Genomic DNA, 22,985 nt, shown 5'->3' with positions numbered 1-22,985 from the left:
ATATTGTATATTTGAATAAAACTATCTACATCTGGTAAATATGTGAGGCATATTGATTTTTTATCCATGTGTTAACTTTAATTTTCACTTACATTGTGCATTAAGCAAATGGGAATTGAATTATGTAAAGCCCAACAGTGTATGTAGACTTCAAGACTTTGATGAAAGCAAAGTCAACAGCAAATGCTATTGCAGGACATGGAAAAGCATCAATTTTCATTATTTTCGCAATATTATTAATAATGTTACATAACACATTTTTGCAACACACACAAAAGGAACCTTAAAAAGGGTGGGGGATTATGTCACACTCTTGTTTTCAAAAGTAGAAAATAGGCGTTGATTGCTTACCTGAACGCCTCTTCTCGTACGGTGAGCGGGTACAGCAGTCACATGGGTTGCTCATGTCCAATCCGGTGGAACTGAGCCTAGTGTTAAAAAAGCTTGCCGGATCCGCCCCTTCCCCAGAATTCGCGAATCCATAGACTAGGCTCAGCTGTGAAGCTCTGTAGTGTTCAACTCTCATTGTTAGAGGAAGAAAGGTTATAGGAAGGTAAAGAAGACACATACAAGGGCGGGAAGTGACTGCTGTACCCGCTCACCGTACGAGAAGAGGCGTTCAGGTAAGCAATCAACGCCTATTCTCCGTACTGAAGGAGCGGGTCCAGCAGTCACATGGGACATACCCAATAGATGGTCCCTAGGGTGGGATTAGATTGCTATCATGTGAGATAACGGATTGGAGTACCCTTCTGCCGAAGGCAGCGTCCGCTGAGGCGTAAGAATCAATCTTGTAGTGCCTGATGAAGGAATTTGGCGAGGCCCAAGTGGCTGCTTTGCAGACCTCCTCCAACGGGGCTTGAGTCGCCCAAGCGGCCGAGGTGGCTGCGCTCCTGGTGGAATGCGCTGTGATGTTCCTTGGAACTGAGAGGGAGGCCGACTCATAGGCCTTAGATATAGTCCCTCTGATCCAACGGCCTATTACTGTTGAAGACACTTTGGCACCCATGACTCTGGGGTGATAGGCTATAAAAAGTGCTTCTGACCTCCGAAAGGGTCCTGTGCGTTGGATATATATTCTCAGCGCTCTAATGAGATCCAGGGTGTGCCATCTAATTGCCAAGGGATGGTCTCGTTGGAGGCAGAAGGAAGGTAGGACAATATCCTGAGTTCTGTGGAACATGGAACTGACCTTGGGTAAGAAGGTAGGGTCCAGTCGCAAGACTACCTTGTCCTGATGAAATTGACAAAGGTCCTGCCTGATTGAGAGGGCAGCCAGCTCCGAAATGCGTCGGGCAGAGGTAATAGCCACCAGGAAGGCTACTTTAAAGGATAGGTACCTGAGGGACGCCGATTTTAGGGGTTCGTATGGTGCCTGCGTGAGGGAATGGAGAACCCGTGGCAAATCCCAGGATGGATACCTGTGAACCTTGGAAGGTCTGAGGTTGGCTATGCCCTTGAGGAATTCCTGAACTTCCGGGAAGGATCGGAGAGGCTGTCTGCGGGGGCCCCTTAGGACAGATGAAATGGCTGCCAGATGACGCCGGAGGGTGCTGGTGGAAAGTCCTTTATGGAAACCTTGCATAAGGAAGGAAATGATTCTGTGTATGGGAATGCACAGGGGAGAGAGGCCTTCCTGTAGACACCACTGGTGAAACTTGGACCACGTGTGGTCGTAGATTCGATTGGTCGAACCCCTTCTGGCCTTTAAAATGACCTCCACTGTATCGGGGTCGTGACCACGCAGTTCTAAGTCTCTCCTGATAACAGCCAGGCGGTGAGGTGGAACCACTCCGGATCTGGATGGAATGAGGCCCCCTGCCGCAGCATATCCCCCGAAACGGGGAGTCGCCAAGGGTCCTGAACGGATAACTGTTGGAGATCCGCGAACCAGGGCCGGCGGGGCCAATGAGGGGCGATTAAGATTACTCGGGCCCTCTCGGTGAGGACCTTGTGAATCACGTCCGGGAGAATTGGAATTGGAGGGAATGCGTAAAGTAGGCCTGGAGGCCATGGGCTCCGGAGGGCATTGATTGCTTCCGCTCCCGGGGATGGAAATCTGGAAAAGAAGCGAGGGAGCTGGGCGTTCGCATTGGTCGCGAAGAGATCCAGAATTGGTAGGCCGAATCTGAGGCTGATTTGATGGAACAGGTCTTGATGGAGATTCCACTCTCCTGGGTCTATCGTTGCTCGAGATAGCCAGTCCGCTTGGACGTTGAGGCTCCCCGAGATGTGGTCGGCTAGGAGCGACCGAAGATGTTTTTCCGCCCAAAGGCCTAACTTGAGGGCCTCCCTCATGAGGGCCTTGGATCTCGTGCCCCCCTGTCTGCAGATATGGCTTTTGGTGGCAATGTTGTCGGTGAGAATGAGAACGTGCCGGTTGGGAATGCGAGGAGAGAAGTGCTTCAGAGCCAGGGAAACGGCTCTTAACTCTAGCCAATTGATTGGCTTGGAAGCCTCCTCCGGGGACCACGTGCCCTGGGCTATCATCCCCTGGGCATGGGCGCCCCATCCCGATAGACTGGCATCTGTGGTGATGACAAATTGATCCGGGCACCTGAACGGGGATCCTTTGTCCATGGCCGGAGACTTCCACCACTTGAAGGATCTGCGAACCATTGGTGGGATGACAATGCGACGATTTGAGTTGCTGTGCCCCGATCTCTGAAAGGGTAATAGGAGCCACTGAAGTTCCCTAGCATGAAGGCGAGCCCAGGGAATGATGCCTATGCATGACACCATCTTCCCCAAAAGGGAAGACAGGGTTACTATGGATACTGAAGGTTTAGATAAAATGCAAGAAATTAACTCCCCTATACTGAATTTTCTCTCGGGAGAGAGAAAAACCTGGGAGGATTCTGAATTAATAATGGATCCCAGGTGTAAGATGGATGTGGAAGGTTGGAGATGACTTTTATCAAAGTTGATGGAAAATCCATGGTCCTGAAGGACTGACATGGTGATAGAAAGGTCTGTTTTCACTTTCTCTAGGGAGTTCCCATGAATCAAAATATCATCAAGGTAACATAAAATGTGAATGGGAGACGCCCGGATATAGGCCGCCAGGGACCCCAAGAGCTTTGTAAAGACCCGAGGGGCCGAGGAAAGGCCAAAAGGCATCGCCCTATACTGGAAATGCCTGCCTTGAAAGGAGAAACGTAAAAATTTTCTGTGGCATTTGGCTATAGGAATGTGGAGGTAGGCCTCAGTGAGGTCTAAAGAGACCATGAAATCTCCCGTGTGGATGGCGGCCAAAATAGATGATAGGGAGTGCATCTTAAACTTCCTATATTTGATGAATAGGTTAAGCTTCTTTAAATCCAAAATAGCTCTCCAACCTCCGGAGGATTTTGGAACCATAAATAGGATGGAATAAAAACCTAGACCCTTCTGATCGGAGGGAACCGGTTGAATGGCTCTGATGGACAATAAGTGAGAAATGGCCTCCTCCATACGGTTACAATCTGAGGAGGACCTGGGAGAAGGGCAGGAAATAAAACGTTTCGGAGGGGGAGAGATAAATTCTAAAAGAAGGCCTGTTTGAACAGTGTCAATGACCCAGGGGTCCTTGGAGGTGAGACGCCAACTAGAGGCGAAATGGGCTAGGCGACCACCTATGGGAATTGAGGAAAAATTACCATCTAGGTTTCTTTGAAGCCCTGTTAGAGGACGCTCCCCTTTGGAAGCGAAAGCCTCTGCCCCTGGAGTTCCTACCTTGGGAACGAAAGCGGGGGGAATACTGACCTGGAGATCTCTGATAGGAAGCCGCTTGATCTTGCTGACGCCCTGGGCGACGAAAGGACTGCGTTTTGGTAGCCTTTTTGGTGGTTGGACCCAAAACTTTCTTCTTGTCCGTGGTTTCCATGAGGAGTGGATCCAGAAGATCACCGAAAAGCAGGTCGCGCTTTAAGGGTCCCAGGGATAACTGCCACTTCTGGCGTACTCCCGCTTGCCAAGGGCGAATCCATAGGAGTCTTCTTGCCGTTGTAGAAGCTGCAATAGACTTAGCAGAAAATCTAGTAGATTGTAAAGTGGCATCAGCCACGTACTGGGCAGCTGCAAAGACCTTGTTGAAGTCTTGTTGACCTCTCAAGTCATCGGCAGGAATATGCTGCTGAAGTTGGCGAAGCCACAGAAGCATGGCTCTGGAGAAAAAGGAAGCCGCTGCAGAACTTTTAATGGCCCAGGAATCTGCGGTGAATCCTCTTTGGAGCATTTGTTCAATCCGCTTGTCCTCTGGGCGGAGGACTTCCTCTGCTTCGCCTGGAACAGCAGCCGCCGAGTGAAGGATCTTGACAGGTTCATCCGGTTTAGGAAAGGATAAAAGCTCCTCATAGGAAGAGGAGAGTTTATACAATTTTCTGTCCTTGGTTGAGGGATTAAGCCCAGAGGCTGGGAAATCCCACTGCTTAAGTAAGGCATCTTTAAACAATTTAGGCATAGGAATTACCTCGTTATCCTCCTGTTCCTCTGTGAAGTAAGGTAAATTCTCCTCCGGGGGATCAGTGGATGTGGAGGCCTGTTTCTCCTGAGCCGCCAATCCCGTAGAAATTCTAGCTTTGAGGAGGAGAGACTTGAACAATTGAGAAGGAAAAATAGTAATTGGAGAAGGAACCTTTATTTGGGATTCCTCATCATCTGAGAGGCCTTGAAAGGGATCCTCATCCTCCTCCATATCCTCATATTCGTCCTGAGAGGAATCTGAATCATCCTGAATAGGAGCTCTAACCGCTGGGGAGGAACCCAAGGGGCGGGAGGGGCGAGGAGGAGGAGGAGGTAAGGGAAGCTCATTGATGGTAGAGAATTTGGCATCAATGGCCTTGGACAACACAGAAAAAAATAGATTGGAATTCAGGAGGTAAACTAGAAATATCAGCAGGAATGGCAGAAGAATCCCTGAAGGCCTGGGAGGATCCTGGCTGGGGGGAATCTTCAATAATATCTGGTTCCTCTGGACCTATTCCCCATAGGTTAGGTTGGGGTCTGTCTAGGTTTGGCTCATCCAGAGATAACACAGGGACCCCAGAAGGAGGCAGACTAGAAGCCTCTGGGGGGTCTTGACTACTGAGTACTTGGGCCTGTACTTTCAAACGCTTTGCTGATTTGTCATGGATTCTTTGTAGGGCTAGGTCCCTTCTCTTCTCAGCCCTGGTGACCTTGGTCGAGGGGCGGGCCCCCGAAGAAGAGGAGGTCGAGGCCTGGGGGATACTGGTAATCTCATCGCCTGTAGGCCTGGCCTCTCTGGGACCTTTAGTTGTGCCTCTCTTGGGAAAAGTAGCCATAGTCTGACAATTAACAGAAGACCAGGCTGAGCCAAGACTGAATAATTAGGGAGAAGATTTCAAGGACTTCCCAAGAGGTATGGATCCTGCTCCGAGGCCTCGGAGCTGCTGAGACTTGAGGGCAATCTGGGCAAACCCAGAGTTCGTGTCCCCAAATACAGCGTGGCCCAGCCTCCCTAAACTTAAATTAAAGTAAACCAAGGCACTCTGGTTGGAGGCTTAGCCGGTGGAGAATTAAGCCTGAGCGTCCCAAAGCCCACTCCGGGATCCACGCGGTGGACTGAGGCCTACGCGGCTGGCAGGAGGCCAACACGAGAGGCCTAAATTTAAAAAGGGCGCGAAGGCCTTCGCGCCGAAAAATCGCTCCGTAATAGAATTCTTAAAGGGGAAGCGATCGACTAAGTCCAGGAGACTAGATACAAGCGTCTCACTCCGCAGGAGGTATTTTATAAGCCCTTTTACAATATACAATAATGAATCAATGTTTTTCAAATCAATACTTGCACCAGGACCTCCAGGCCAAGGGATTAAAAGAATCCACAAGCGGCAGCGGGGATCGTAAACGGCAAAAACAGCCGGGGGAAAACGAAACCGCAACTTCTCCCAAGGAAAAAAGCCGAGCCACAAACGGCTGGCGCTATTAGTGCAAGTAAACAAATAAGGATAAACAATTCTTACTACTTTTGAAGGAAAAGATCGAAGGGAAGGTGTTAGAATGTTGAACGAGCTATCACAATACAACCGCAGGATATGCGAACTGAGCGAATTCTGGGGAAGGGGCGGATCCGGCAAGCTTTTTTAACACTAGGCTCAGTTCCACCGGATTGGACATGAGCAACCCATGTGACTGCTGGACCCGCTCCTTCAGTACGGAGAAGAGAAGCAATCAGTAAAGAACAAAAGAATGAAAGAAGTTTGAAAATCTTCCAGACCAAGAAATCTTGACTCAATGAAATGGATTAAACTACGCAACTGCTTAGTCTCATAATCATCAAATTGAGGTCTGAATGCAGTAATATACTCTTTCTCTATCTCTTTGTTTCTCTCTCTTCCCTGTTTTGTTGCTTTTGACATACAGTTCTCTTCATATCTCCAAGTATTTTTGCTGTTCACATGCACACAGACACAGACATACAACGAATCCCAGCACTATTGTAATTTAAACCAGTACAAAAAGTCCTCAATTTATGACCACAATTAAGCCCAAAATGTATGTTACTATGTATGTCTTACACATTGGTAAAAAGAATCAGAATACTAAATATAAACTTGGAGGAATTCAACTTATTGATAACTCTCAATCTGTCAAAGACCTTGGAGTACTCATATCCAATGATCTAAGTCCTAGAGCCCACTGCAACAACATAGCCAAAAAGGCTTTAAGAGTTATTAACCTAATCCTTCGCAGCTTCTTCTCTGGTAGTTTTGAACTGCTAACAAAAGCTTACAAAACATTTGTCAGACCAATCCTAGAATACAGCTCGCCTGTATGGAACCCACATTGCATATCTGACATCAACACAATTGAGAGTCCAGAAATATTTCATTCCTCCTCACAACAAAATACCTTATTCCGCCAGACTTAAAATTCTTGGTTTAGACAACTTACAACTCCATCGTCTCCGTTCCGGCTTAATTATAATTCATAAAATCATATACCAAAATGTCCTACCTGTTAACAACTACTTCACCTTCAACCGCAACAACACACGAGCACAAAATCGATTTAAATTAAATCTCAACCGCTCCAAACTTGACTGCAAAAAATACGACTTCAGCAACAATCAACGCCTGGAATGCACTACCTGATTCTGTGGTTTCTACTTCTAACCCCAAAACCTTTAACCTTGGACTATCTACAGTTGACCTCTCCCCCTTTCTAAGAGGTCTGTAAGGGGCGTGCATAAGCACACCACTGTGCCTACCGTCCCTGTTCTATTGTCTTCTTTTTGTTGTACATACTCCTGATCAGTTGGAGGATGATGAAGATATTGAGGACTCGGATTCAGATAGTGTTTATGAAGTAGTGGGGGCCCCAGGGTTACAGGTAGTAGAACAGGTGGGAGGCCAGCCACAGGATGGGGCTATGAGTTCAGGATCTAGTGAGGGAGAATCAGATGCACGCTGGGTTAATCCTAAATTCAGAAGAATTCAGAAACATAGAGAGCAAAGGTCTGGAAGAAGATATTAAGGAGAGGAATGGGTTAAATATTGTAGTGAGGTAATTGGCATGTCACGGGGCTAGTGGAGAAGGGTGGAGTTTCAACGTTGCTGAAAAGAAATATGGAGGCGGTTTTCACTACGCTAAAGTAAGCCAAAGTATTTTGTATTGTATTTAGTCAGTGCTGCTTGTTTTTTTATAGCTATGTTGTTAGGAAATAAATCTTGTGTAAGTGAAGCAGGAAAAGGAATGTGAGAAATGCTAGAGAGAGAGAGATAACGGACCAAGTGCTGTCTGGGAGGTGTTGAAATACAGGAGAGCAGAGAAATAAACGGAGTGCATTTAATGAGAGTTATTTGTAATTACTAAACTTCTACCAGAAACCAGAACACTTTTGTTATTTTTTATCATTACTTATCTAATGTTTTATTTGTACAAATTATCACCCTATAATTGTTTGACTAAATAAATAAATAAATAAAATGTTATTAAATGAGAGTTATATGAGTTTTCTCCCGTGTTATGATCTTTCTTGCCATAGTTGTTAAGTGAATCATGAGAGTTGTTAAGTTAGCAACACATTTGTTAAGTGAATCTGTCTTCCCCATAGACTTTGCTTGGCAGAAGGTCACAAAAGATGATCACATAGCCCTGTGATACTGCAACTTTGATAGATATGAACCAGTTGCCAAACATCCAAATTTTGATCATGTGATCATGGGCATATTGCAAACAGTCATAAGTGTGAAAAAAGATCATAAGTCACTTTTTTCAATGCCGTTGTAACTTCAAACAGTCAGTAAACAAATGGTTGTACATTGAGGACTACCTTTATTGCATACCATACAGCAATACTGCAAACACTGTCTGTTCCAATTTCATAAAGGTCCTGGAAATTAATATGTGATGAGACTTCGAAGTAATTAGAATAGAAGTTGGTTCTAAAAAAATGTAGCAGTTCAATGCAAGAAAGCTTACAATGTCAGCTGGCCGTTCTCTGGTTGCAGAATCAGATCAAAGATATAGAAGCATGACTTCCAATCAAACTGTTCAAATAATTGGCTAGGGGCTTTGAATAATGTGATGATCACTGACTCTCTAGTAAAATCTTGGATTGTTCTGGGATTGCTGAATAACACAGAGAAAAATCTTTTGGCTTTGGCTTTTCAGTTCATGCCTAGAAGTTGCATTGTAAGACCCCGGGTAAGGTGGCCTTAAAAGGAAATAATTACATACCTACATAAATTATTGTTGCATGTGATGGTGGCAGATATGCAAGATGGCAACACATGTGACTTTTACATGGGAACTGTATGACTGATTTGCCTGTATCAGTCAGGATATAGTATTAATAGGCTCTTACTGTCACTGCATGTCAGTGTTAATTTTTAGTGCCAGTTCTTACCAATCCTGTTGCATGAAATTTACAGTTTATTATCTGGCACTATTGATACTAAATTTTACAATTATCTATTCTGCAGCACTTTAAACCTTGATTTTCTGTTGTTCCATTTCTGAGTAATGTTTACAGAACTAGGTGGTATCTCACTTTATCTGTTATAGCCCTTTATTCATTTATCAACTGAAGATGGAAGTCCATTTATACCAGTAGCCTCAAGCAAGGAAGAAATAATGCTGGGGATTGGATAAGCTTAGCACAGAGTAGAAGAGATTCAATTTACAGCTCTTTCTTTTCCAGGATCTTTCCATAAACAGAGAATTCTACCATTAGACCTCTCCATTTCCTATTTTTTACTGCTTTTTATGCATTCCAAATGTTTCATATTTGTGGAATAGACACTGTGAAACACTCTAGATAAAATCTCTCTACCATGCATTCAAATCAATTTCACTGATTTGTGAACTCTGAATTAAATTGCTTTCTGCTTGGGGGTAAGTTCATTTACCTTATCTTCTTAGAGACAAAATGAAAGAAGATATTCAAAATATAGTTTTCATACATAGCAATCTATTACTAATGGGAGAGCCAAATTTGCCATGGCTAATATAGCTGACAGAAATATGAATCCAACAGGACCTGTACACATTTTGCCATCTGCGCCTTATGTTCACTGTAGCTGATTTCACCCTGAAAAGGCTATCATAAATTTTTCACATAGTCCCATCACCATTCCACAAACTGCTTTATGATTAAAAACATTTATTATGGTTATTCCTCCTCCCCTTGTTTATGTTGTCCAGAAGGAGCAAAAAGCGACTGCATTTTTCTTCACATCTCACATACTGCAATTTAAGTTTTAGTCAGTAATGTTTAATGCCCCTTATATGAAAGATGAAGATTGAAAGACAATTTGGTTCCCTATCTGGAAGGAAAAAAACCTGTATTTTTAAATATGCTCAAACTAAGAGAAGCATTTGGATCAATTCCTATACCCTAGGCTCTGCTCTTAGGTTTGTTATGTGATTTTTCCAATTTTCATTTAATTATTTTTAGATCTCAAACAATGTGGGTAGCAGTGAGAGGTTCAAGACTAGGGTTTTCATAATATGCTTACGGGAAAAATAATGGAAGAAAACGTGAAGCCATTTCAACAGAGCTATGAAATAATCAATTATTTAACCTTTCCCTTGAGACAGAGGCTCTTATATTATTTTAGTAAGTTTAGTATTTATACCAAAGGCGTTTATTCAGCATCCATTTTGCATTAACTTTACTTTTAGCTATTTTACTGGGAAAGCAAGATTAGCTTCAAAGAGCTGAAGTGAACTGTGTATGAATACATCACATCCTTTGAGCTACATAAATCATCATTGTATTTCACCAAGTCAATTTGTTTTTCACCAAGTCAATTTGTCAAGAAGCATAGGGGGGTAGTAATTACACACTATCTGTGATAATATTTACCTGTTAACAATGCAGAGTTTTTATGTGCTGGCCTCTTAAAGGTGAGAGGAAACATCTACTTATTTGCCTTTGAAACAGAAAGGGAAGAAAAATGGCCACATTTTTTTTATTTAAAAATCTGATAAAAACAGTATACCAAATTGGCCAGAATGAATGGATTGTATTTGCTTTCTAAAATACAACAAATACATGTTGTTGAAAAATCGGTTTAAAAAAAACGCTGTAACACATGCACAAGCTTACAATAATAATAATAATTATTATTATTTATTGGATTTGTATGCCGCCCCGAGTCTACGGAGAGGGACGGCATACAAATCCAATTAATAATAATAATAATAATAATAATAATAATAATAACAACAATAACAATAACAATAACAACAACAAGCACAAACACTCAAACACGTAGCTTGCTCACTCATAGTAGCCACATGGTAATTCCATAATATTAGATTATTAATAATCAATATTATTAATTATTGTGTGGTTCAGAAATGAAGGAATGTAGAAGTCTTTGAGCTGAACTCCTTTGTCCATTTCAGAAAATAAATGAAACTAACCTCACTCTCCATTGCATTTCCTCCCCCCTCCCCCTCGAGAATGATAAACCAGCTTCTGTTTCATTGCAGTTCACTAATTCCCAAATTTGCCCTGCAGAGGATTCAAACTTGCCCTGCAGAGAAAATGTTTTCCTTTGCATAATGAACAAACTTTGGTTTAAAATGCTAGCTTGGCAGTACATTAAATTAAGCTGCTGTTTTTATTTCTTTGATTTAGGCACCGCCTGTCTCCAGTTTGAGTCTAGGCGACTCAGGATATAAAAAGAGAAAAGATGAATATACAATCGTATAGAAAATATTAAATAAGATGGCATATCCAGTCAATCGCACCAAAATATATCATACAGTCAGCAAGGGGCTCCAACCACTCTATCTGGGGAGAAGAATCAGACCTTTTAACCACCTTCTGATATGCCATCTGGGTGGGTGTCTCCCCGCATCTCAGGGAGAACTTCATCCCAGAGGTCAGGAATCACAAAACAGAAGGCTGGCTTTCTAAATCCCAAAAGACCTGAAGTGAGAGATCTTCTAGCTATTTTCACTTTTGTAGGAGGGAAGAAGACTCCGGAAATATAGTCTATACCTGTCAAAAATCCTTTTTCTTTTTAACTTTGTGAACTTAGTGATTTATTTTGCTATTAATTAAGCTTATTTTCTGTCTCAAGGCGAATTCGAAATAATCCTCCTCCCATTTCTCCCCCACAGCAACAACCCTGTAAGGTAAATTGGATTAATTGGCCCAGTGTCATTCAGTGTATTTCTATTACTCAGGGTGGTCTAGATCCTGGTCGTATCCATTTATCAATCCAACCCTTTAATCACCATATTAGACTGGATTAAAGCCTAAAGAAGTAGAAAAACTAGAACTAAATTTGAAAAAAAATCTTAAAACAAAACTTTGCATCATGTTGTTTTGTTTCATATTTTTTCTAAAAGAGACAATTCTGCCATTATATCCTTACGAAAGAAATATATATTATTTAAAGTTTTTACTTTAATCTAATGAGCATTATAGATATAGAACCATATACAGTGGTACCTCGAGATACGAGTTTAATTCGTTCCGGACCTGGGCTCTTAAGTCGAGCAGCTCTTATCTCGAACGACTTTTCCCCATAGGAATTAATGTAAATAATTTTAATTGGTTCCAGCCCTCAAAAAACTCACAAAGTTAGTCTAAATTATGCAGAAAGACATGTTTTTAATGAAGAAATGTACATGTACATATAAATGAATAATGAAGTTTCTTTCACTTAACTTGTAAACTTTCTTAAACTTTTAAATTTACATATGTTCAACTTCTCTGCCACCCAATCCTGTAGGACAGAGGTCCCCAACCCTTTTTGCACCAGGGACCGGCTTTAAGCGATCAAGAGAGGAATGGGTGAATGAATGGACGGAGGGTGGGAAGGAAGGAAGGAAAGAGGGAAGGGACAGGAACAGAGGAAGGAAGCAAGGAAACTTATGAAAGGGGAGAGTAAGAGAGGAATGAGTGAAGGGAGGGAGGGAGGGAAGAAGGTGGGAAGGAGAAAGAAAAGAAGAAATAGAGGAAGGGAAGGTAAAAGAGAGAAAGAAAAAGAGCAAGAAAGAAAGAAAGAAAGAAAGAAAGAAAGAAAGAAAGAAAGAAAGGGGGAAGGGACAGGAACAGAGGAAGGAAGCAAGGAAACTTATGAAAGGGGAGAGTAAGAGAGGAATGAGTGAAGGGAGGGAGGGAGGGAAGAAGGTGGGAAGGAGAAAGAAAAGAAGAAATAGAGGAAGGGAAGGTAAAAGAGAGAAAGAAAAAGAGCAAGAAAGAAAGCTGCAAGCACCCCCCCAAGCCCCCCAGGCCGGCTGCAACCTTTTAAAACATGCGCGCCGCTTCGCAGCTGTCTCCTGAAGTTGAACGCGGAAGTTAGCGTTCGGCTTCAGGAGACAGCTCCTTGGCGCTTGTATCTCGAATTTGGGCTTGTAAGTAGAACAAAAATATCTCTCCCCTCCCAGCTCTTATCTCGAGTTGCTCTTAAGTAGAGCAGCTCTTATGTCGGGGTTCCACTGTATACAATATGGTATCCAATATTAATTTACTACAGATAGCAATCATGTTTTATTTATAGTCAAATAAGACCAATCTTCATTCTCCCTTAAAAGAATAAGGTGGTGGGGGGTTTTTTTGCAAGTAGAACATCTTCCCCTTCCAATTAGATTTAGAATAAATGTCAATTTCCATATAAATAGTTTTGGGGGACTAAATATTTATGGGATTGACTTTCAACATAACTAGAACACAATATATCATAAGTGGTCCACAAACAATTGTGCTTATTGATAATACAGTACTACAGGAATAAAATAAGAATATTTACTCCTTTTTGCAAAGTGAAAAGACTTTTACACAGAGGCACTATGTCTTGAATGAGGAACTATTCTCAAATTGGAGAGAGAAAGAGAGAGGAGGAGACACAGACTATTTCAATTCAGAAAGATTTTAATGCTGAGCATGAATAACTTGGCTCAAATGCATTTGGCCATCCTTAATGTTATTATTTTACTGAAAACTTTAAGGAATCCAAAATGCAGTGGGCTTTCAATTCTGAAAATGTTGTTATTTAAAATCTATCTGACTGACAACTTGTCAAACAAGAGCCAAAGATTTGCAATAAAGCAAATTCTGCCATAACAGGCCAATTCCATGGCATTTCTGTCAACATTCTGACAGTGAAAAGGCAACAGCATAATGATACAGCAAGACCCCTGGCAACACAATGACAAATTTTCTGACTTTCACATCATAATACAGTGAACCCTCGAGTTTCGCGTGTTCAAGTATCGCGAAAGGGCTATTTCGCGAGTTTTCAACCAGGAAGTAAACTCCACCATCTGCGCATGCGTGCCCTTCCACGCATGCATAGATGGTGGAGTTTCCCCGCCGGGCAGAGGCTTCCCTGGGTCTTTCCCCTCTTGCCCCCGTAAGACCCCAGCGGCGGCGCGAGCAACGGCGTGGGTGGGCGGGCGGCACGCGCTTGGGGACATCCCAGCTCCGCTCCCCAGCTGGGGAAAGCGCGCGCGTTTGGGGACTCCCTAGATCCGCTCCCCAGCTGGGGAGCAGATATAGGGAGTCCCCAAACGCGCGCGCTTTCCCCAGCAACGCGCGCGCGGTGGGGACTCCCTAGATCCGCTCCCCAGCTGGGGAGCGGATCTAGGGAGTCCCCAAACGCGCGCGCTTTCCCCAGCAACGCGCGCGCGGTGGGGACTCCCTAGATCCGCTCCCCAGCTGGGGAGCGGATCTAGGGAGTCCCCAAACGCGCGCGCTTTCCCCAGCAACGCGCGCGCGTTTGGGGACTCCCTAGATCCGCTCCCCAGCTGGGGAGCGGATCTAGGGAGTCCCCAAACGCGCGCGCTTTCCCCAGCAACGCTCGCGCGCGGTGGGGACTCCCTAGATCCGCTCCCCAGCTGGGGAGCGGATCTAGGGAGTCCCCAAACGCGCGCGCACCCCAGGCGCGAGCAACGGGGTGGGCGGGCGAAGGGCGGGCGGCAGTGGAAGCAAAAACACCATCTGCGCACGCGCAGATGGTGTTTTTACTTCCGCACCGCTACTTCGCTAAAAATCGATCATCGCGTGGGGTCCTGGAATGGAACCCTCGCGATGATCGAGGGTTCACTGTACTATGATACTGCAGTCTATCAACCTCTTGAAAATGTTTCTTTGGTCAAAGTTGCATCTAAGTTCAAAAAACACTGGCATAGGGAATTAGAGCCACATTGAGATAAGGGTGGGGTGGGAAGATCAACCAAACATTTTCCAAAAGAAAACAAGTAAACAGTAAACAATTATTTTAAAGATCCCCCAAGGAGCTTTTAAATGACTTAGTGGGTAATTTTTCTTTAATATGAATACAATACATATAAACATCAAGAAGTGTTTGGTAAATAGCCACTTGTCTGTCACCAGACAATTAAACAAGAAGTTACTAGATGTTGGAACACAGGAAGTTCTTAAATTGCTAACATCGACTGTATTTATTTCAAAGAAAACTATGAATCTAAGAGGATTTCTCCAAAAAGAAGACTAGAAACATAACATGAAATACTGTGTAAAGCTAGCTCCATCAAAATAACCACCTTAGAATTTTTCTGTTCCTATAAATAAATGTATGCATGGAATATTTGTGAACCCTTGTGTGCAAATAAAATAATATATGTATCTGCCAAACACATATTCCCCCAAAGCAAAATTTTATTACACTGATATCTTGGTATTCGATTGCTTCAAAAACTCATCGAATTTGATACTTGACTTAATTTGAAATGAAATGTCCCCGTAATCCTCATTTGTTTGGTACTCATTTTTTAAAGTGTCCTTTTTATTAGTTAATAATATAAAATACAAAAATAAATAAGTGGAAAAATAGGGGAGGGAAAAGAGAATGGAACAGTGTAGAAAAGAAGGGGAAAAGAAAGAAAAGGTGTTTCTTTGATGCTCAGTATGCTGCAATAGGAAGAGGGTTATGTTTGTGGAGGACGGACCGAAAGTTGGTCATGCTGAGAATGTCGCTGCAATAGGAAACAGTGGATAGCTGCGAGGGCAGACAGGAAGTCCCCCCTGCTAGAACAGAAAAAGGGACAAACAGAAAGTTCTTCCCAGCTGAAACAAAAGATCATATGGTGAGTCACAGGATTTGTTTGGCATTCATTATTTTTAGTATGTGTTGCACTTCCCAGGAACCAATTAATGACAAGTATCAAGATACCACTATAACTGAATTAACATATGTGTATCTGTGTGTGACATTTGTGTCAGACTTCTGGCCAAGTTTTCTTGTAAGAAGTGGTTCTTCTTAGGGTTGAGAAAAAAGGTCTGGCTCAACTCCATGCAGCTAGATTTGTGCCTAAGACAGGACTAGAACTCAGTCTCTCACTTTCTGCCCTGGTGCCTGAACTACTATACCAAAACCTATGAATTAACTATTAATTCATATTAATTGACCACAAGTAAGAGACCCAAGATACAGACATAATTGACGACCATAATGCATATGCCAAACATTCATTCTTATATTTAACAACATTCAAATATATATCAATATCCCTACCTCCTTCTATAGGAAACAAAGGGAGGGGAGGAAATTATCAATGTGAGGTGGGGAAAAGGTAACTGTATAGAGGTAGAAAGAAAAAAAGAAAAAGAAAAGCCTCATGTAGGTGTTACAATAGGATGAACTTCACAGGCAACATAACTTGTTTGTTGCAGTAGTTAATCTCCGGGCATATCCTCCAGGATATCCCTTGTTTGCACTAGTAATCTCTGCTAGGGATGTTCAGTCTTTCCCATTTAATTCCAAAATGTACTTCAGAGCATGCAGGAACATGACACACAGCAACAGTCTAAAACACTTTAAAGCACTTCTAGCATTTTTCCAAGATTTTACATGACTACCTCTTTTTGTAGCAAAGATCCTGGAAGAAGCTACAGTAGTACCTCTACTTAAGAACTTAATTCGTTCCATGACCAGGTTCTTAAGTAGAAAAGTTTGTAAGTAGAAGCAATTTTTCCCATGGGAATCAATGTAAAAGCAAATAATATATGCAAACCCATTAGGAAAGAAATAAAAGCTCAGAATTTGAGTGGGAAGAGGAGGAGGGCAGTCACTGCAGAAGGAAGAAGGTGAAGTGAGGGGAATAAAAAAATTGTTTCTCTTTCTCTTCTTTCACTAGGTTTTTCCTTTCCCCCCCCCCTTCTCCCTACCCTTTCTTTTCTTTCTCTTAATTACATGTTTGTAATAATCTCTGTAAGGGATGTTCAGTCTTTCCCATTTAATTCTAAAATGTACTTTTATTATTATGTTTATTATTCTTTTTGAATTGTATTGTTTTTCTATTTGTGAATAAAAACTGTTAAAAAAAGATTCAAGAAAAAGAAAGATTCAAAAAAATCCAAAACTTTAAGGCTTTTTTTAAAAAAGAGGGACTCTGAGGTAGCAAGGAGGAGCACGCACCTCCCATACACCCGGCTCGAGGCTGATTCCCATACACTGCGCCAGAGAGAGAAACCCAGGAGGGCGAGAGGTGGGAACCTCCCGCTCCTTTGACTGAAAGGCGGCTGCTGCTGCTGCTACCTGCTTCCTCTTCCATCCCATGCTGAAGGGCTCCCCCCTCTTCTCGCTCACTCGCTTTGTAGCCGGCGCCTTTCCTTCACTGTGGTAACTCCTCAGTTTGACTGAAGCCGAGTTGATTCGGTCGGGGCAAAGCGCCCCCTTTTGCCTTTCCGTGCCCAGATGCCCCGGGAGGCAACCTCATGCTGGGTGTGTGGGAAGCAGCACGAGGGAGTCACCACAGCGAAGTGGTTTATTCCCTCTGCAAGGCCTAGAGAAAGGAAAATGCTCCGTGCGCTCTGAGCTGCCCAGAGCGAAGGGAGCATTTCTTTTCTCTGGGCTCTGGCAGAAGTTTATTCCCTCTCTAATGCCCATAGAAAGAAAAATGCTTCGTTCGTTCTGGAGTGCCAAAGCCTCCTTAACCGCCACCAAAAGGCTCGTCTGGCAGCCCAGAAAAGCCCGAAATGGCCAAAATTAAAGGGGGAATGGCAGGAAACTGGCCGGACCTTCGTGCTGCTCTCAAATGTCCTGGGAAATTTTTCCAGGTTCAGGTTCTTAAGTAGAAAAGGGTTCTTAAGAAGAGGCAACACCCGGTTCTTATCTCGAAAAGTTCTTAAGTAGAGGCGTTCTTAAGTAGAGGTACCACTGAATTGCTATTTTAAAAACAGATGCTACATTTAAGTCCTGGGCGCATCAAAGTATATTTTGGAATTTAATCTAAATGTATCACATAAGTCCTAGGATTCATCTGCATATCCTGCTCATCTCAGTATATGAACTTAACAATTCCCAAATATGTGAATGCATGCTGTGGTTCTCAGCCTGCCTCTTGCCTATTGTGAAAGCAGCCTTTGCTGATCTTTTTTTTGTTGTTGCATAATGAAAAATAGTATTTTCTAATCTCTCCAGGCAAAAATGGCACTGGGCCATATGGCTACTGGGTTTCATTTCTTCGGAGAGGGGCGGCATATAAATTTAATATAATAATAATAATAATAATAATAACAACAATAACAACAACAACAATAATAATAGTTGCTCTGCCAGCCCTTCCCTCTAGTCACTGGTTGCTTCTCTCCTCTGCCATTTTATCCTGGGCTACTAGATTTTAAATTTTGAATCAGTCCACTAATAAATGAAGATTACTTAAAAGATTATGGTAGAATGCTTCTAATTTGGCTGCTACAGCTGCAATCGACAGCAAAATGCTTAAAACGATTATTAAATCTTTAAAGGGGCATTTCCCTCTCAGCTAGTTCAATGTGCTAACCAATGCTATAATCTATTTTTCAGCAGCTGTACTTCATGCCACATACATATATTGATTTTCAAATGTCTAATTATGAAGTTTTCCTTCTAGTTAAGATAAAACATAAGACATTTTAAAATCAATACTCCCAGTATGCTAATGGCATGGCATAACTTTTTGAAGCTAACAAATGTTCCTAAAGTTTAATGCTTGTAGTAGACAAATATGACTGCTTGTTCATGCAGATTTCTACTTCACTGATGATTATGTCTCAATAGGTATGGCTCCTCACTATTTTCTCTTCTCTTTCCTATGTCTCTTTTACAGGGTGCATATTTATGGGCAGATCATAGCAGGCCCCTGAATTACCTTTTCTTCATGAACTGCACTATTTATTTGTAGACTCAGTAAAATTCAGGTTGCTGGTTATGTTGCTCTTTACCAGGCATAGGGCTTTGTTATTTGAGGGAGCACCTATCGCCCATAGTTCCTACCCAACCATAATGTCTGAAAATGTTGGTATTCTCCAGGTCTTATTAAACAAACAATGGTGCATCCCAAGGAAGTGGGCTTTCTCTCTTATGGCATTGCTGGTACACCATCACACCTGAGATTCAAGTAGCCTCTACCTTGGCCCCATTTAAATGAGACCTTATAATCTGGCTGTAAGCTCTGGCTATGAGCTAGAATTATTGGCAGATCCTTGATGGGGCATTTTAGTTATTTGATTGTTGGTTTTCTCCACAGTTTCTTTTGGATTCTATATTCCTCTAGCATCTTCATTCTTTTTACTGTTGTTTTTTAAATCATGCATTAAAGATGCAGTGCTTAACTCTGTCCTCCTAAGAGTCAGCAATTTATAAGACCTTCAAAAGATGCACCCATCAGTTTAATTTTTAGCTAATCTATGAAGCATCTTTGTTTAATGGCACCATCTACAAATTCTATTAAAAACAGCTCTTTCAATGAAGTATTAACCAAAGTATGTCAATGAGTATGTGTTCATGTGCACACCACCAATCAGCCTCCCCCCCCCCCCCGCTATTCTGTACAGGAATGCGATATGTCTACAATTTTTATACAAAATAATTTACTGATATTTTTAAATGAAGAAAAGTAAACCAGTGCTCTGAATACTGTGCTACTTTTTAAATGAATACATTTATTAATATTCACTGGAGTTTCAAAAATCTAAGCACTTTAAAAAAACGAATTAAACTCATAGTTAAAGAAATTTAAAATTAATAATTAGGTGATAAAAATACAGTATTATATCGGTACTTATTTTATTAAAAGGAGTGATAAATGTCATGCTTCAGACAGATTTTTTTTAATATTCCCATAGGTAAACTACATGTGGAGAACCAAATTTTGTATACTGCTATGGGCAGTGAGTTGTCCTGCAAAATCGCATTTTCTTACCATTTCCTTGTTTCTTGGTTGGATACAGGTATGCATCTCAGCCCAGCGCCTACTACCATGAGTAAGGATGTTAGCAGCACAGTTTTCCGGAGGCCTGCAGGGGAGCAAAGAAAGTAGACAACTGTTTTAGCAAAACATGGCAACCTTGGCAAATATGAATTCGGGAACTAGAAAGTTCTGATTGATCAATACAACACTGTTAATAAAATCCCAATGATTAAGATAATAAAAACAGTGTTTCGTCATAATGAAGGCCAAATTATTGCTTGACCTTATTATATACTATTACCAAGCAAGAAGGCATGAGGAAAATCGTCCTATACTTTTGTTATCTCCAACGACCGGTGGTTAGAGGCATATTGTCTTCAGTTTGAAAATATTATCAACATGGTTTATAGCCACATTAGATTAGATTAGATTTATTGGATTTATATGCTGCCCCTCTCCGTAGACTCGGGGCGGCTCACAACAATGGTAAACAATACATAGTAACAAATCTAATATTTCACAATCTAAATTATAGTTTTAGGTTAAAAAATCCAAAAGGAACCCCAATATATAAAAAAACAAGCACACAGTCAATTCATACACAGAAACTACATGGGCAAGGGGGAGATGTTTGAATTCCCCCATGCCTGACGGAAGAGGTGGGTTTTAAGGAGTTTCCGAAAGGCTTCATCCTCTACATATTTTGTTTACTTTCATTTCCTGATCATGATACAAGCTTGTATTGCTGAATTCTACAGCAGAATTACATTCTGTATAAATAATGTTGGAAAGATATTATAGAAGATAATATCTTTCCAACAAAAGATACACAGAGGAACTATTGGAGTGTAAATCCACATTCCTTAAGAAGGTAAGGATAGCCCTATTGAATCAGATCAACATCCATTTCAAATTAGCCCTTAATTTCCCACAATGGTCAGTCAAATGCCTCTAGAAAGCGTACAAGCCAAAAAGGCTTACCCCTCTTCAAACCACCAGCCACTGTATTCCTGATATTGGTAGCTGAAGGAATATCGCCCCTTACTTTGCGGTATTACGTCCAATATTAGCCCTTACTAAACCATCTTTCTATATTCTTGTGGATTAGATAAATGCTCTTTGAAACACATTCAAGTCAATTATCATCATTAAATGCTGTGGTAATGAATTTTACTAACTAATGATGTGCTTATATAAAGACTTATTGCTTTTATCTATTCTATATTTCTTCCCAATATGTTTTAGTGGTTAATTCCTAGTCCTTATGTTCTGAAAAGGAATTTGTTTCTATTTTCTCCAAACTATGATTTTATATTCCTTTATGTCTTTTCCACCTTTTTTTCTGTGCTAAATGGTCCTCAAAGTTCTATCATTTTCTCACAGGCAAGGTGTTTAAAAGATTTTCTTGTCCTCATCTGCATTTTCCACAGCTCCAGCTACTTTTTTAATAGTTAGCAACCAGAATTACATATATTATTACAGATGTTTAAAATATCTTGAAATTGGAGAATCTGAATCGTCCTTGTTTTAATGATCTCTAGTGTGGAATTTGTGATTTCCCAGATCCTGCATACTGAGCTCATAGTATCACTGAACTAACTTACAAGATTTTTTTCTCACAAATTTCTTGGGTCAAATGCCAACAATTATACATGTGAACTTGTAGGGTGGAGGCAGATGTTGACTTAATGTGCATCTGTTTACACTTAGTTCAGCTAACCACATTCATTATTTACCTGAGCAGTTTTATTCATCAACTTTAAAGAGCTCTTTGTAATCATTTATGGCTTACCACCTGGAATAAATTGGTAACATATGCAAGCTTGGCCAACTCATTGCTTATCCCTAAGTAAGTCAAGATCATAAAAATTGAAAAGTACTGATCCCAACTCAATCCTTGAAGCACTATATTTATTTATTTATTTATTTATTCATTCATTCATTCACCCATCCATCCATCCATTCATTTATTTTGTCCAATACATAATACACATTGAAGAGAAAGATATGTAATAATATAAGTAAAGAAAAGAATAGAAGAAAAGATATAAAAGTATTTCTTACTTTCCTCTATTCAGGAGAATTCCTGTTTATTTCTACTCTATTTTTTCAATAGTCCATTAAAAAAAATTATCACACAACCACATTAAGAGATGTTAATGAGGAATTATATCAAAGGCTTTTGGAAAATCCAAGTACATAGTGATGACTAAGTCACTTCTATGCACATGCCTCTTGACACTCATGTTCCTCCATGTATTTACCATGTATACCAATTTGTCTGAAACAAACTTCATCCATCCATCCTCCAATTTCTATGACTTCCAATCATAGTTAATTACTCTGAAGCTGATCAGTCTGGGGTTGTTATGCATCCCCCCCAATCCCTTTCTACAATTAGTGTCATATTGTCTGCTTTGTAGTGCTCTGGCACCAATTCTAATTTGGAGGACATTATTTTGACATGTAAGAATTTTAAAATGGCTGGCTGATATATGCCTGGTGCTATATCACTTTCTCCTAGAATATCATGCATTGTTAACCTAATTTGCTTTAGCTACTTTATTCCTCACCCTCATCCCCACCTCCGAAAGTCAAACCCAGCTGGGGTTACCCATCTTATATCTTCTATAATAATGAAAGATGTAAAAAAAAAATTCGGTTTCCCTGCAATTTCAGTATTTTTGTTGATTCAATATGTTTACTATTTTTTTATTTAATGGCATTCACTTTGCTGGATGGTATTCCTGTCAGTCTTTTTTTATTAACTCCTTCATTTTTCAGGATTTTCTATTTTTGTAATCAGATTTGGCTGTGTTGGACCTGCAGACAATTTTCATGTATGGTAAACCTATTCGGTATTCGTTCTAGCAGTATGACCTTTTATGAGACGGTTGGCTTTTTTTTACTATCCTCTATTTTTAAACTTACTGTAGTTGTTTGCATTTGCACTTTAAGAATTTTACAGTTAGGAATTCCCATCCACTTTGAGCTCTGTTTTTCAATAGCTTCTACTGCTGTGAAATCCTATTTATCATGCTTTGAATTTATCTTATACTGTACTTGGTTTTTGTTATTTCCATTTCCTCAATTAAACCTTTCTTATTGCTTAGTACCAAAGTCAAGGACAGCTGATTCTTTTGTGTTTTTCTCCACTTATCAAAGAAAAAAGTCATCAGGAAATTTTTATATGTTTTGATCATTTTACTTGCCTTTTTCTCTGGTTTTCCAGATGTATCATTTTTCAAATTATTATTATTATTATTATTATTATTATTATTATTATTATTATTATTATTATTATTTAGATTTGTATGCCGCCCCTCTCCGTAGATTCAGTGACCAGTATTCCAAATGCTGATGTTCTATAGATTTATTTAGATTTA

At 41.1% G+C, this 22,985-nt stretch overlaps 1 protein-coding gene across 1 annotated transcript in view; it reads right to left on the bottom strand.

The window, feature by feature from the left end:
- Positions 1-22,985, bottom strand: part of SLC49A4 (solute carrier family 49 member 4) — a 110,512-nt gene that overhangs the window by 59,847 nt on the left and 27,680 nt on the right. Inside the window, exon 2 of the mRNA XM_070730278.1 lies at positions 19,612-19,705. Coding sequence (XP_070586379.1) covers positions 19,612-19,705 — 94 coding nt within the window. The remainder of the gene's footprint in view (positions 1-19,611; positions 19,706-22,985) is intronic.

This window comes from Erythrolamprus reginae, chromosome 1 (assembly GCF_031021105.1).
Source record: "Erythrolamprus reginae isolate rEryReg1 chromosome 1, rEryReg1.hap1, whole genome shotgun sequence".
Taxonomy (NCBI): domain Eukaryota; kingdom Metazoa; phylum Chordata; class Lepidosauria; order Squamata; family Dipsadidae; genus Erythrolamprus; species Erythrolamprus reginae.
Note: the sequence above shows the minus strand (reverse complement) of the source record. Positions and strands in the feature narration are given on the sequence as shown.